The sequence below is a fragment of the Nannobrachium achirus genome (genome assembly GCF_963921795.1).
Source record: "Nannobrachium achirus genome assembly, chromosome: 13".
In the NCBI taxonomy this organism is placed as follows: Eukaryota; Metazoa; Chordata; class Actinopteri; order Myctophiformes; family Myctophidae; genus Nannobrachium; species Nannobrachium achirus.
The window spans coordinates 47956528-47972378 of record NC_137833.1 but is presented as its reverse complement, the minus strand read 5'-3'; the positions used below and the strand labels follow the sequence as shown (position 1 = coordinate 47972378).

Sequence of the window (15851 nt, the reverse complement as noted above, 5' to 3'; positions counted from 1 at the left end):
CCAGAATTTGGTGCGACACCCCTGCTTTTGAGAGCTGGAGTCTGAGCTTGAAGCAGTCGTATATAACCAAAAATATTAACCTACATGCATGCAGCATCACTGCTCCCCCCACTGCATGCGGGAACACTAGGAGGCAAAAACAATCAATCGATGAATCAATTTGATTGGCCTCTCCCGTCTCCGCCTTTCCGACGGGATCGTCTTTTTCAGAATCGCATGACGTACACACACGTACGAACTGAAGCCGATCACACATCCATATCATACAAAGAAGGTCATTGACATGCCTGAGCAGGGCTCTATGCAGATGCAGGATAGCACTGTCTGGAGGCTGGGGATATAATGGAGAGAGATCACAAAGTTTCACTGATTACTTGAGCCACGGCATAAGTAAGACCAGTACGGTCCTTCCATCCCTTCTTGTCACCCTTTCTTTGGATTAGATGCTAGAAATACGAAGGTTACTGGTTCATGTTTTGATTTTTGTTTTTGCTTGATCATAAATCATACACAGATAGCATGTTATTCCGACAGATGCTAGGTTTATGTTTTCACCGGGTTATCTATCCTATAGGGTCTTTGAAACAATACATTGATCTCTTTTCACTCTTACTTATGTGACCATTTACCCCATCATGTGCTGCCTAGTGCGGGGTCTTCCAACGTTTTTCAAGCCAAGGACCCGTTAGCTGAGAGAGAGAGAAAAATCCCCCCCCCACACCCCCAACAACGTATTGTATAAGAAAACTGTTGCAGATTCAACTGTTTCATACATTTCGATATACTGTATTCATAGACTTATTTGACAGCAATATCATCAGTGTATGTTGGATTCATGATAATGTGTATTGAACAGACATTTAAAACCCTAAAACCCTCAACACTTGGTAAACTTCACCTTAGGCTCTGTACTCTGTTTGCTAAGTCCCTCTGGATAATGTTAATTGTAAATTGTAGTCAGCGAGCCATCACACACACAGTGTATATTTCTGGGAGACAATGCACATAATTTAGCCACTTGAAGCTTGAGCTTACAATGCTTACATGAGATACTGTATGATGTGGTCAATAAGCCATCCAAAATGGGGATTGGTCATTTTATCAGTGCATTAAGCCCGATTTATACATAGTTTGCTTTGCATGCAGTTGTCGCGCACCGAAAACAGTACGATCGACAGGTTCCAAATGCGTCACCGCATGACTGGTAGTGGGATTGTACATCCGATATTTTCAACGTACGACACCCACATGCAGCCAAGTTGGTACTATAAATCAAGCCTTTCGAGCCTCCACGGGCATAAGCAAAGCAAGTGCTTGAAATGACATTTGTCAGCCATACATTAGGGCTCATCGTGGCGATATAGCGGCATCAGGCTGTACACTAAAGCAATGAGGTGACAGCTTTGAGCCAACATCCAACAGGGGGGAAAAGCCTCCATGAATAGTTAACAAGATATGATGCAAAGTGACATCCAAATGGTGTAATGCTGCACGGAGCAAACCTCACAATAACAAAACCCAGTGAGACCATGAGTGAAATGCAAACATAAAAACGTGTGGGTGTTAAGTCTGAGCGTGAACACTTGTATACTCATACGCCACGCATGCATGCAAGCTCAAATACCGTGTACACACACATATGCGCGCGCACGCAAAAACACACACACACGCCTAGCCTGCCAAAACAATGCAATTCAAAAACTGTTGGGAGAGTGTGCTTGTGTGTGTGTGCGTGTGTGTCAGCATACACAGAGTCTGAGTGTCAACAAGCCTCAGCAATGTTTGCAAATTAGGAGATGTAGCCCAACTAGCCATACAAACAATACAATCTAAGCCATTGTCAATAGTCTGTGTCATTTGATTTAGAACTACATCTTCAAACGCTCACCCACACCAACCTCTGCATGAAATGTCTGACATTCCAGACTTTTTTAAATGTTAGCCTAAGCCTGTTCCGAAAACTATTTGGAATTCCAAATTTCTCCCGACCAGAGGCCAGAGAACAGAACACATGTCATCAGCTGGAGAGCACAGTTTGCGCACACGGGGGCTGCTGTTCTACTATGGACACAAGACACGCATGCGAGACACACAGACAATAGTTTCTGCTGTTCGACGGGGGACAATTGCCCTCCTTTTTTTTGCCCTGTTGGTTCTTACAGGCTCACACATTAAAACACACAAAGACAAAATGTCCATTACGACTACCAACAGGGTGGTTGGTGGTGGCGTGCAGCACTCGCTCCGCCAAAAAAGCTCCAAACAAAACTATGGGCTTGTTGTCTGCCATGGACAGAATCTACCATTCTGTAGCAGGCTGAAACGCTGCTAGTTGTCATGCAGCTCCGCGAGCGGGGCCAGCGAACAAGGGACAGTTGTGGGTCATACATGAAGAAGAGGGGCTGACTAACTGCTGCAGGGCCTCGGGGCACTGGGTGACCAACCAGAATCTTCCCTGTGTTCATTTTCAGTCTAAATCACCACCAGCAGAAAGCCTAGCCTTGTACGGGTCCGGAGCCTATGTAAAGCCTCAGTTAGTATAGCCTACTTTAGTCCACCGTTTTCCAAACAGTGGGTTGGGACCCATTTGTGGGCCACGGACCAATTTCTATGGGTCATGACTCATGACCCCTGTTATTTTCCTACATTTAAAAACACATTTCTTTCATACATATATATATATATATATATATATATATATATATATATATATATATATAATCTTTTTTTGTAAAACTTTTATACATTTTATTACAAACAAGTGTAAGAAATTCCATAATTAAAAAATAATTAATTACGTGAAAATAGCTGATCTACAAGCCCAAAAAGCAGCGCAAAGCGACACATTGTGCGCTTATAGATCTGCTATTTTCACTCGTTTGGATCCCATTAAAAAAAGTCTAATCTCTCTTTTGGGTCTCGGCCTGCATTGTGAAGCGTTGTGAGCTTGTGTATCTGCTATTTACGCCATGCGTCACCAGCGTGCAACTATTAAGTATAAAGCAGGCTTAAATGGAACATGTTTGCCCTGCTCTGTTATAAAGGGTGTAATTAAGCAACATCATTACACAATGACAATCCTACTTCTCTCTCATCCCCCCGGGACCATTTTGACCAAAGGATGTTATATTCAGACATGGGGCTGATGATAACTGGACAAAACCAGTCCATGAGTAGAAATTGGACAATGAGAGCCTAATTGTGCATTAACTTATTTTTTTATTATTATATTTACTTAATTATTATACTATTAGCCTACTTCATATCAGATTAATTGTAATCTAATATAAATGCAAGTTTAAGGCAGAGGCAGCAAATTATGAAAAAGATGCAAACAGTGTAAGTCCCACCATTTGGCAGGTTCTTATTAACTTAATAATTGCTTATTTCAGCAGGTCGTAGTTCACACAAGAAATGGCTAACAATGAACTTTGAAATGGCTTTCTGTTTACTTGTAAACGTCGCAAACAATGACAGCAGGATTGAGTAGACAGATATAACATACCGAGAAACTAGACGTTTAAAGGCATCTACACGCCATGTGGGGCAATCAGTCTGTGCATTGATTGTAACTGAATTCACTATATTAGTGGTGGTCTATTGATAAAATCATACAAACAAATTCACAAGAATCTATTAACTTAAGGCTGACACCATCATATGACGAAAATAGCCTATCTACAAGCTCACCAACACGTCACAACGCACGGCTGGTATACAACGGTCTAATTAAGCAAATAGACCTAGGCCATTATGAACAACATGCCCAAAATAGGGACGCCAGGGTTAACGAAGTTATAATCCACATACGAGATGTTTTCCTCTGCAAAACGCAAATGCTTTTCAATAACGCTGCACTACGGTAAGCAAGTACGGACAACTGTTATTAGAGGTAACTAGTGTCATGTTTCAGGCTCCTACAGATTACTGGTGCTTGGAAAACCTCTGGCAATGTATTAGTGCATCATAAATTCAGAATAAAGACCTTTTACTGACCCTCAAAGCCTCATATTGCTAATATTTCACAGATACCAAACACCAAGGTGCACACTAGAGTTCTCAACAGGCCTGAAAATGAAGGCCCGGCCCTAACTGGCCTGGCCCGAGGCCTGGCCCGACTAATTAGCATACATTTTAGGCCCTACCCGGCCCTAAATGTCAGGTCGGGTATGGTCGGGTTCAGGCAGAATTTGAGTACACACATTTGTAGATATATGCCTACCCTCCACCACACACACACACATCTCAATACACCAAGCACATGCATGCACGCACAGGAAACACACACACACACACACACACACACACACACACACACACACACACACACACACACACACACACACACACACACACACACACACACACACACACACACACACACACACACACTTTGTTGTTTTTTCAAATGTATGTATGGCTATTTTAATATCTGGACTCTAGGATGATTAACATACAAATACTCCAAATAATGTTTCCGTACAGTAGCCTAAGAACACACACACACTACACATCATAAACTGCACGGCAAGGGGAAGTTGTGGTTTAGGAGGGGGAACGAACTAGGATAAAAGAGAACTCCAGCATTATAGCTTATCATAAAACTAAAACAATAATTTTCTAGGATGAGGAGGGGGAAGGGTCTTTGGCACACTTCCTGATTGCAGCAAGGCGCCTCCCGAGCAAGGTCAGTCAAAAGCCAGTCATTCTAATTTGCCCCAAGCCTAAACATCTTTATATATAAACTCCTAGCCTTCTTGGATCAAGACTATCATAGATGTATTTTATTGATTTTGGCATTTGCATATCGTAGATACAAAAGTAAAAGCCAGACTCGATAAAATGCATCTACGATAAGTCTTGATCCAAGGCTAATATCCTCCACATCTCGTGACTTTAGAGTTCTCAAATTCTGCCCGAACCCGACCATAACCGACCCGACATTTTCGGGCCGGGTAGGGCCTAAAATCTACGGCAATTAGTCGGGCCGGGCCTCGCGCTCGATTCAAAAAGAAAATATAAATATATTTTTTAATCATCGTATTATATCTTACTATATGATAGAGTTCTCAAATTCTTCCCGAACCCTGGCCTATCCTATCCTACCTGATCCGACGTTTTCGGGCCAGGTAGGGCCTAAAAAGTATGCCAATTAATCAGGTCCAGTTTGGGCCGGGCCTTAATTCTCAAGCCTGTGTGAGACTCTTTGGACAAAACCAAGGAATACACTTCCCTATAGCTTGTAGATCACTTCTTTTTGACAAGGAGTATAGCTTTGAAACATCCGTCGCGTGCACGCACACACACCATCCCCCCCAACCAAAATACAGTACACGTCACACGGGAACGCGCATCCCAGCCAAAACGGTGTGGTAGTAAGGGGGGGGGGGGTCTACTCTGCAATGCATCTCTGCAATGTTAGCCTAATTTTCGTTGCGCGGCGACGGTATCGCGTGCACGAAAACAGACAAATCTACAAGCTCACAGCGCGGACGCGTTTGTGAGCTTGTAGCTCTGCTATTATCGGCGCATTTGGCCGACGAGAAACGCAACGCGCTGTTTGATGATGATGACCCTCCCTTTAAAACAAACACGGTGCCCTTTAAATTATCACACGGAACTACAAACAAATCAGCCAAACGCGAGGAATTATCGCGATATTTAGCACATAAAAAATAAAACTACAAAACTACAAGTAACTACAAGACATTTTAACCAAACGCCCGTAGGCACACAACAACACAGAGCGACAGACCGCTCGTGAGGAAAGGAAACAGTTGAGGACAAAAAAAAGTCGCTCGCGGACGGAAGGAGAGGAGACGGTGCAGTTATAGAGGGTTATAACGCCTACAAAAGGCTGTAGGCGACTTTAAAAACCTCACGGTTGTTCGGCGTGCGTTGTTACGTTGTCCTTACCTACACAGTGAATGAGTTTGTGCCGCCACGAGTCTAATTCCTGCCGAAAGCCGCGCCTCTCGATCGTGCATTGCTGCCTTTTACACAGACTCGCCATTTTCTACCCGAGTCCTCCTCTGGACGGGCGCGCTCACAACGACGGAGAGAGAGAGAGAAGAGAAGAGAGAGCGAGCGCTCTGTCACGCGAACGCGCACGCCTATACTCCTCTAGCACGACGTAGACCGGGGTCCATTGCCTTTACGGGTTGCAGATCCGGTGGAGAGCAGATACGGAAACGGTCCTTATATGTATGAGCAAATAGCCGGATATAGTAGACGGGCTCTACATGGGGCATGACCACTGTGCAGTAAATGGAAACCTCAGGCTTCTCACAGGTAAAGTTGGCCAAAAAAAAGTCAGCTTTTGCCAAGTGACATTGGTAGGCTACTAGAAAGTAGGCTAATAGTAGCCTACAACTTAAAGTAGTAGTTCACCCCCAAAATGACCTTTTTTTCTATTGATTACTCCAGGCCTGGAATTTCATCATTTTAGGGGCAAGGCCACTTGGCCTTTGTGTTGTCCATTTTTGGAGGGCACAAAGGCCAAATGCCAGGGCTGGAAGGCCATCAAATAAAACAAGATTTTAGTCCATGGAAAGAATTTGTTGAATTTAAGGGTTAGGGATGATAACCTAATCTGCAGTGAAATAGATACATGATGGTATTTACAATCTGAGCCATGCTCAGCCCCGCTTGCCTGACTGCGAGCGCCAGACATCTCACACTACGTTTCACTTCGGGATGAGAGTCTGAAATTGAGGGCAGACATTCTATTTCGGCGGGGGGGGGGGGGCTAAAGCCTATTGACGTCACACACACACACACACACACACACACACACATACACACACACACACACACACACGCGACGGCGACGTGGCGTGACATTGCAAAAATACGTTTTATTTCTCATAACATATTATATGTCTGCATGTTTACGTTAGTGCAAAATGGTATTAAAACGTGAAGAAACGGCACTATTTCATAGTTTATTAAAATAATACGAGTCGAGTCTGACTCCGCCATGACAGTTTTCACGGACCAATCAGAGTCCACTAGACTCTCACGTGGGCAGAGGACACCAATCAGAGTCCACGAGCGAGTCTCACGTGAGCTCAAGAGCTCTGTTTGGAGGGGGCTGGGACCGGAGCAGCCACACCACGTGCCCCAAGCATACAACCCTGATTGGCCCATTCAATGCGCCCGCTCTTTGGGCGCTTTCGAAATAGATTAAAATGTGTGCAGCTTCAGTCCACACTACACACCACCCACCAGCAGGGGGTGGTGATGTGCGGACTGAAGTGTCAGGCTACAGCCCCGCACCAATCAAAGTCACTGGATTGGTTTAAAGATGAGGACTCGGCGGAGTTAAGATTTCAGAATCTCAAAAAGGGACACTACATGACAAGAAAGAGACACCGGTGTCTACTGTCTACATATTACAAGAAAGAGGTACAGTCAGATGGGGCATTAAGGCCACTGTGGCCTCAAGTCATGCCATTGGTTTGAGGGGCACAAGGCCAAACAAAGGGGCAATGACGGCCATGGCCTTCATGGCCTCCATGAAATTCCTGCAATGGATTACTCATACCATGGAGACTTGAGTTTAATCATATTTTTGTCGAATTCCTAAGACAAAACATTGATTATAGTAAATTTACCCCCATTGATTCTGGATGGGGACCCGGATGCATTCTGGTCCCCATCAGGAATCAATGAGGGTACATTTATTGTAATAAAATTATTGTTTTAGGAATGTGACAAAAAAAACAACAAAAAAATATCATTGAAATCAAGTCTCCATGGTGTGAGTAATCAATAGAAAAAGGTCATTTTGGGGGTGAACTACTCCTTTAAGTCCTACTCTCTAGTCTACTGCAGTGGTTCTCAATGTGGGGAGCGGGGATACCCAGATGATAGATATTAGATCAAATTTGAAGGACTAAAATTAAATAAAAATGTGTGTGTGTGTACGCGCGTGGCCGGGCCGTGTGTGTCATTTGTGTGTGTAGCCGTTCATTTCAGGGTTGTGTGCGTGTGTGCACGTGTGCGTGCACGTGTGTGTGCGTCGTGGTGCATCTGTGTGTGTGTGAGTGCAATCTGGCTAGCCATCATCAAGGAAAAGTTTGTCGCTCTTTTCACTTTTGCAGCAATGTGGAAGTCTGTAATCGAGAGACTAGTGTGAGTGTGACTCAACAGCGCCACTGGTAACCAGCTGTATTGCAGCTGAGGCTACAAAGTAGCATACATAGTAGTAACGTGATAGTAACACACGGACAAAGCTATCTATATGAGACGGTGTCACCAACGCTCAAAAATCAAACCAAGTTTGAAGTGAGCAGTGGATGTGAGCAGTTCATTTCGTTAAGCTATAGACCCTGTGTGTGTGTGTGTGTGTGTGTGTGTGTGTGTGTGTGTGTGTGTGTGTGTGTGTGTGTGTGTGTGTGTGTGTGTGTGCGTTGTTGTGTGTGACTGTGGAGCAGTCCATGTAAACGGGGCTACTGGAGATCTCAGTTGGAACTGTTACCCCGCAAACCGATTCCGGATAAGCGATTGAAGATGATGGATGGATGGATGGATATTAGCCTACTGTATGTTGTTTATCACTTTGATTCTTTTTGAGTCTGAAAATCTACAGATCAATCTCAGAAAATGTGAATATTGTGTAAAAAAGCATTGCAGATGCCCTAGCACCCCAAATCATAACTGACTTTGGATACTTCCCACTGGACTTCAAGCAACTCTGACTTCAGAAGGTTGACATTCTCCCTACAGTATGTCTCCTAGGGTAGATACCCTCACAAAAACATGCAGTAATCCTGGTCTCTATACTGCCTCCCCCTGGCAAGCTGGGGCGCCTAATGGAGGGGAAAGGAACTGGTTGGAATAACGTGTTCCTTCCACGCGCTACGTCCAACTGGGGAAACTCCCCCCTGTCAGGTGAAAAGAAGCAACTTGGACTACTCGTGCATAGAAGGAAGCATGAGGTCAGTCCGGTGTCTCCCCAAGCACGGCAGAGGTAGAGCAGAGCCCAGAATTACAGCTTAGGCAATTGGCACTGGGTGAAAAAATGGGTTACAAAATCTATAAATATTTAGAAAAAAAGCAAAAAAAAAGAAGGTTGACATTTCTCTAATATAAATCCTTGTTTTGATTGGTCTCGTGTAATATTGTGATATTTTGAAGTTTTAACAAAAAAATGTTTGGAATAAATAACCGAGCGTGCAATGTATCTAGAATATATGAATGTTTCAAGAAATATATTAACATTTCAAGAATATTTATTTTTACAAAATATTCTAATTTTCTGAGATTGATCAGATCTGTATATGCATATAAATTACATCAAATAATCATATTCAAGCTTGGATGAGGTAAGGTTTACTGCAAAACTAAGTTCAACCTCTGACAACCGCTTTATTAGCAGACTCAGGTCTATTGAAATACATAAATAAAAGACAGGATAATAAAATAATTAAAAAGGTACAAGAACTAATACACAGCACAGGCAGTTACACACAAGTACTTCAGCCAATAGTGTTTATAAGGAAGGAAAGGAAGTGTTTCCTCAATTAAAATGTTCCCTGTCCTTCCATAGCATACTAGATTTCTTATATGTCAAGCCTGCAACAGAGCAGCATAGTGCAGTGTGCAATATGCCTTAACGTTAAACAATGCAACTTTAACATGAATTGAAGGATGCATGTTCAGGGGTTTTCCATGACAAAAGTCACACAAGGGGCTATGTGTGGCCCCCAGGGGCTTCTGGGTGCCACAGGTTAATATGGCACACTGGGGCCCCTAGATGTAGCCCTTGGTGTGACTATTGTCATGGCAGACCCCTGAACAGTGTTTATGTCAAGTTTGGTGCAGATTGGACGAACGGTGCACCTGTGGCACCCAAGGGCCCCCAGGGGCCTCTGATTTTGTCCATGGGGGCTAAATGTCAATTCCTTTTAGCTTAATCTGTATAAAAGTACAGACTGCTTAAATATTGTTTTTAATAGTTACAGTCAATCAAAAGTTTGTTTTTGCTCTCCTGTAAAATTCTGAAAATGTCACTTGGGCCCTTTGCGCTCCAAGCCCTTGATATTAGGCCTATGTTGCAGGATCTCAGCTGTGCAGACAAGTCATGAACATATAAATGAAATAAAACTGGAGACAGAAATGTGCTTATAGCACCATTGCTAACTCCAAATGGGATGATATACTACAACCACATTTGACACATGGTCTGGTGGGTGTACCAGTAGGCTAGCCTATAGGATGCTCATAAGCACTCCTCCTTTTGGTTTCATTGAATAAAAAGGCTTTCTGTGATTAATCCGATCAAAGGCTCTGGATGCACTCTAAAACACATGAGAACAGAGAAATGTTTTTCTTTGTATTTGATCACAATTTCCTTGAGAGCATATTTACACAGGTCAGTGCCATGCTTTGGTTTAAAGCCAATCTGATTATCAAAAGAATGTATATATAGACTACCCAACACCTCTATCAAGAAGGATTCTTTCTTTCCATGAAGAGAGACATGATTAACTACTTTATAGGGTACCGTTAATAGTCCAGGAAAAGGCTCTAATTACTTTCAAACAGTAGCCTATGCAGTTTCATAAGAGGTGTGCAATTGTGCATTATACTGTACACACTTAAAACTGCTGGGTTGAAAAATAACCCAACCGTAACCCAGCGCTGGGTCACTATGGGACGCACCCAGCGCTGGGTTGTCTTAGCCCATGTGCTGGGTTGGATCATTTTAGCCCATGTGCTGGGTTGATCATTTCACCCAACGTAGTGATTGAAATTAACTATATCGCTGGGTTAAATGTGAACCATACACTGGGTTGTTCATTTGCCTCATGCTATTGATTCAACTTCTCAGGTTTTGCTTTTCACACCATGCTAACCTTTAGGTTTGTTCCAATATTTAGCAATTCAACATTGTGGTGCATATATTTATTATGTATGCACTAATGAAATGCTACAATCAGAATAGTTTAGAGAAAATTAACATAGCAATCTCAGAATTACTATGGACTATTCTCTTTCAAACCTGTAGGAGGAGGGAGCTCAACTTTAAGCTAGCAGCCTAGCAGTTAGGGTTAGGGTTTAAGCTCAAATACTGAAAAATCTAATTCTGACATATGACAGTCAGCTTGCCGAGGCAGACACATGGAAATGAAACATTTAGCATTTTTAGCCCCGAAAGCTTCGAAAATATCCCTGGAAACCTAGAAAACTGCTTCCCAGCATGCTTTGCATAACGGGACCAGAAGCGGGAAAATTAATAAACCAACCGCTGGGTTAAAAATAACCCAGCCAGGCGTTCAACTGCATTTGAAGCCCCAATAACCCCTTTGACCCAGCTTGAACAACCCACCAGTGTGTTTACAGTATACCAAATAACCCAGAAGTATGACCCAGCAAAATCAACCCAGCAAGGTGTTTACATAAATAACCCAGCACTTTTAAGTGTGTATGCCCTGTGGTCTTCTCTAGAGCATGTTGCACTTGCCTTTGTTGTCTAATTTGAACATATTCGAAATAAAACTTTTCACTCATTCATTCATATAGCAGTTCAAAAGGCCTTTCAAAATGAAAGAAAAATACAGATCATTACACTACAGCCCTGTTAGATACATAGCCTAATAATAACAGATATTATGATAAAATAAGATATTGAAATGCAGCTGTCATGGCAGCAACAGCAGTAAGTAAGGAAGAGTGAAACACAGGAGAGGGTAAAAGAGTAGAAAAGCCAAAAATAAACATAAAGAGTTAATTAAGTGGCTTGGGAAAGACATCCATCCCTGACATTTACACACACGCACGCACGCGCACGCACACACACACACACACACACACACACACACACACACACACACACACACACACACACACACACACACACACACACACACACACACACACACACACACACACACAGACAGACAGACAGACAGACAGACAGACAGACAGACAGACAGACAGACAGATAATTATTGAAATTCAAATTATTTTGGTGAGTAACCACCATCCAACGTCATTTCTACTACATTATACGGGCCAGCGTACCATTTTTTTGCACCGTTGTCATTGGCGAACGGTTGCACGGCAACCAACTACCTCCCAATGACAGCGCTAGAACCCTTCCAGGCTATGGGGTCTTTGAGGAGAAAACGACCACAGTAACTGCCGGTGTTTGACGTCCGACGTCCCCGTAGCTCGTGCAGACGTGCAGCATCTACACACCTATAGGATTCCATGTTCCAGAGACGGCGGTTGTAGTGCGCAGGTAATTCGCCTCACAATTGGGCTCGTATTGCTTAGGCTGTCATTTTTATGGAGTAGGTGTGCTTTTGCCAGGCGCTCATATTCAGACTTCTATATTGTTCTGACTGCTATAGTAACGGGAGGCGGCGTCCTGCTACATCGTAACGGCTGTCAGGTGATCCCGATTTCAGTGGCGTCAGTTCAGAAAAAGCTATGGCAACATGACTGGTGTCTTGCGCGCTTGCAGACACCAGTCATGTTGCCTTACCTTAGCAACAGGCACGATTACAGTAAATTTTATTATTTCCCCCCTGTAGCCAAGGTATGGCAGCTGCCATAGCTTGCCATACCCAATTGACGCCTCTGCCCGGTTTATACACCGCAGTACGAGGGTGTCGCTCTCGCGTGCCAAAAAAAAGAACAGATCTACAAGCTAACAATGCGTCGCTGGCTTGTAGATCTGTCCCTTTTGACAAGCGTCACCCTCATATATGATGGAGAATTAAGTCTTAAAATTCAACTGCAAATAGTAGCCTATTAACTTTGTTAATATAGGTCTATAGGCTATAGGCTATTATGGTAGAATAATGATGTACAGTAGGCCTACATTATTTTTACTCAGTTCTCGATGAAATGTTTTGTATACATGATTGTTTTATTTCTATTTGTCTGTCATTTAATGTTGTATGAATTGAGTAGGCTACAGAGGGACCCCCATTTAAATAAGCCTAACAGCTGTCTTGTGGTCTTTATCCTTTTAGTTGACCTTGTATCAGTGAACTGTCCTGTAGGCCTACTATGCAAACCTCTAATAAAGTATTCAATCCAAAAAAAATAAAACAAATAAAATAAATAAATGGGGATCTCCTTTTAGTTGACCTTATACCAGTGATTTGTACTGCCATGAAACTGTACTTTTCCTATGCAAACTTCTGATAAATTCTTCTTCAATCAATCAATCAATCAATCAATCAAACAAACATCTAGCTCCAATTCTGCAGTGGTTGGAGGTGATCTATAGGGGTCTTCAATGTTTTTTCAAGCCAAGGACCCCTGAGAGAGAGATGAAGCTGGGATTCCTATAAAATTGGGTTGCAGATTAAACCTTTTCATAGATAGATTCAGACTTGTTTGACAACAGTGAATGTTGGATTCATGTAACAGTGTATCTGCAGACATTTAACCACTTAAATTTTCAATACTTAAACTTAATTGCGACCGTAGGGAGCAGTTAGTATGAAAACCTCCGTCTTCTTCTTCTTTCGTGTGTCATTCACACGCCTCATGTCACGCTCCATATTTGGATGTCCTATTTGGCATATTATGTCATCAGTAAGCCCATATCTGGGAATGCCCATATACTGTATGGACATATTGTCAGTCTCATGTGGTCTCAGTGCGACCTCGCATTTTGCATCATATGATGCAGCATCATATGATGCAGAATGCATTACTAGTCATGCTGAAATACTAAAATATCTCAAAACACAGATTGAACACAAAAAATAATTCGGGATTGTGTTGATCGTGTCCCAAACAACAATAAAATAAGATCTGGTTGTCCCAGAGGTGAAGTGGGCCTTTAAAGGAGTAGTTCACCCCCAAAATTACTTTTTGAAGCGGTGAAAGCCGCTTCCAAGGTGTGGCTTTGTCTGTCCCGTGCATCTCTGCGCTCTGATTGGTTAGTTTTGTCTGTCCCGTACATGTCCCGTGCATGTCCAGAATGAAGAATTGAGGATTGTTGGCCAAGCTTCACATGGCAATTTGGCTCTCCAGACAAAATCATTAATTCAACTAAAGAACATAGAAAGTATAGATCACAGAATGTATAGATCTAGAACACATAGAATACAAATTCACCGCTTCACTTCGAACCAAGGTTTGATTTCTTCTATTGATTAGTCACACCATGGAGACTTGAGTTCAATATACAGGTATATATATATATTTGTCACATTCTTAAGACAAAACAATATATATTATAGTAAATGTACCCCCATTGATTCTGGATGGGGACCTAAATGCATTTCAATGGGGGTAAGGGTCAAGGATCAAATAAATTTACCCCCAATATTATTGAACTCAAGTTGGTGTGACTAATCAAAAGAAAAAAAATCACACCCAATGTGAAGTGAGCGGTGGTCGTGCTTGCATAATGTCTTCAGACTAGGATTTGAGTCTAGGATGTACAGGCTATGCTACACACACACGTTTTGCCATGGCAGAACGCTGAGGAAAAAGGCTACAGACATACGACATATGACATCACTAGACAAACATGATGCTACGTACGCACATTTTACTATGGCAAAACGCTGAGGAAAAAGGCTACAGACACACGCACAGCCACGTATAGGAGCGGTTTACCACTGTTCAAAAGTCATTTTGGGGGTGAACTAACTACTCCTTTAATATAGCAAGGGCCATTCCCAAGTTAGTTATTGAACCCTTTTAATCATGGCGTGAGCTTGATGAATAATTCAAGTATACTGTAGGCAGAATGGCTAGAATTACATCTCAGTAGCTCTCTTACATAGAAGTGTTACGTTTACAAGTCTTACACATTGTCAAATAACTCTAGTTTTTAGTCTTTTTTTCCCCATAAAAACGGTCTGTGACCAAAATGGGTTGCATCCCTATGTTTGAGAACACTGGCTTACAGTAGGCTTTTCTTGTCTAGCGTGTTACAAACATGGCGGTTGCACTGTTACATTCTATTATTGACTCCAATTAAACCAAATCAGTGCCAAGTTCCTTGTGCACATTGCCAGTAGGTCAAGTAACTCCCTCCACCCCAAATTCCTTTCAAATCGGCGCTATAATAGTCAACATTTTTTCACATACAGTATTGTGTTACGTTTTTAAGTCATACAGTACATATACGTCATCAAATATGGATCTACACTGTGAATATGACCTCAGTGTTGCCTGGTGATGAGTGGTGATAACCGCTCCTACATCTGGCTTTGTCTGCATGTAGTATGTCCCACACTTGCCAGAAACCTTGATATCGTGATGTCATCCTTTTCTGATTGGCCAATATAAATGCGTTTGAGGATTGGTCAAGCTTCACGTGACATCACAATATATCGGCAACCACACTTGCAATTTCCCAGAATTGCAACTTTATAGTTTGACGCAGCAGCTCCAGAAAACCCCACTGGGTGAATCCACTTTAGGAAAGATTTGTCTGTGTATGAAAAAAAAGAAGAACATTTACATTACAAGTAGCTGCCGTAATGTTTTTTGGAGCGGTGAAAGCGCTCCCAATAAACAGGTATATCCGTGGGTATGTCCGTGGGTGGCTGGGTGGGTGGCTGGGTGGCTGGCTGGCCGTGTCCGTAGCCTGGCAATACCTTGAGTGGCCACACACAACACACTAGTTAAAGGAGGGGCGCTGTTTTGTGCATGCCAGGCACACTCACCACTCACTCACAGGCACAGTTTACACTCACTCACTCACTCACATGGGGTACAGCTGCTCAAATTCACCGCTCCACTTCGAACCGAGGTTTGATTTTTTTTTTTACGTTTGTTTGTGTGTGTGTGTGTGTGTGTGTGTGTGTGTGTGTGTGTGCGTGTGTGTGTGTGTACTGTGCGCGCACTGTGTACAGGAGGGGTGA

At 42.8% G+C, this 15851-nt stretch overlaps 1 protein-coding gene across 1 annotated transcript in view; it reads right to left on the bottom strand.

The window, feature by feature from the left end:
- LOC308297399 (uncharacterized protein) overlaps window positions 1-6013 on the bottom strand; it is a gene marked incomplete at both ends in the record, with an annotated part of 38920 nt that extends 32907 nt beyond the window's left edge. Inside the window, one exon of the mRNA XM_080740809.1 lies at window positions 5917-6013. Within this exon, the coding sequence (XP_080596935.1) occupies window positions 5917-6013 (97 nt within the window). The remainder of the gene's footprint in view (window positions 1-5916) is intronic.
- Between the last annotated feature and the right edge of the window lie 9838 nt (window positions 6014-15851).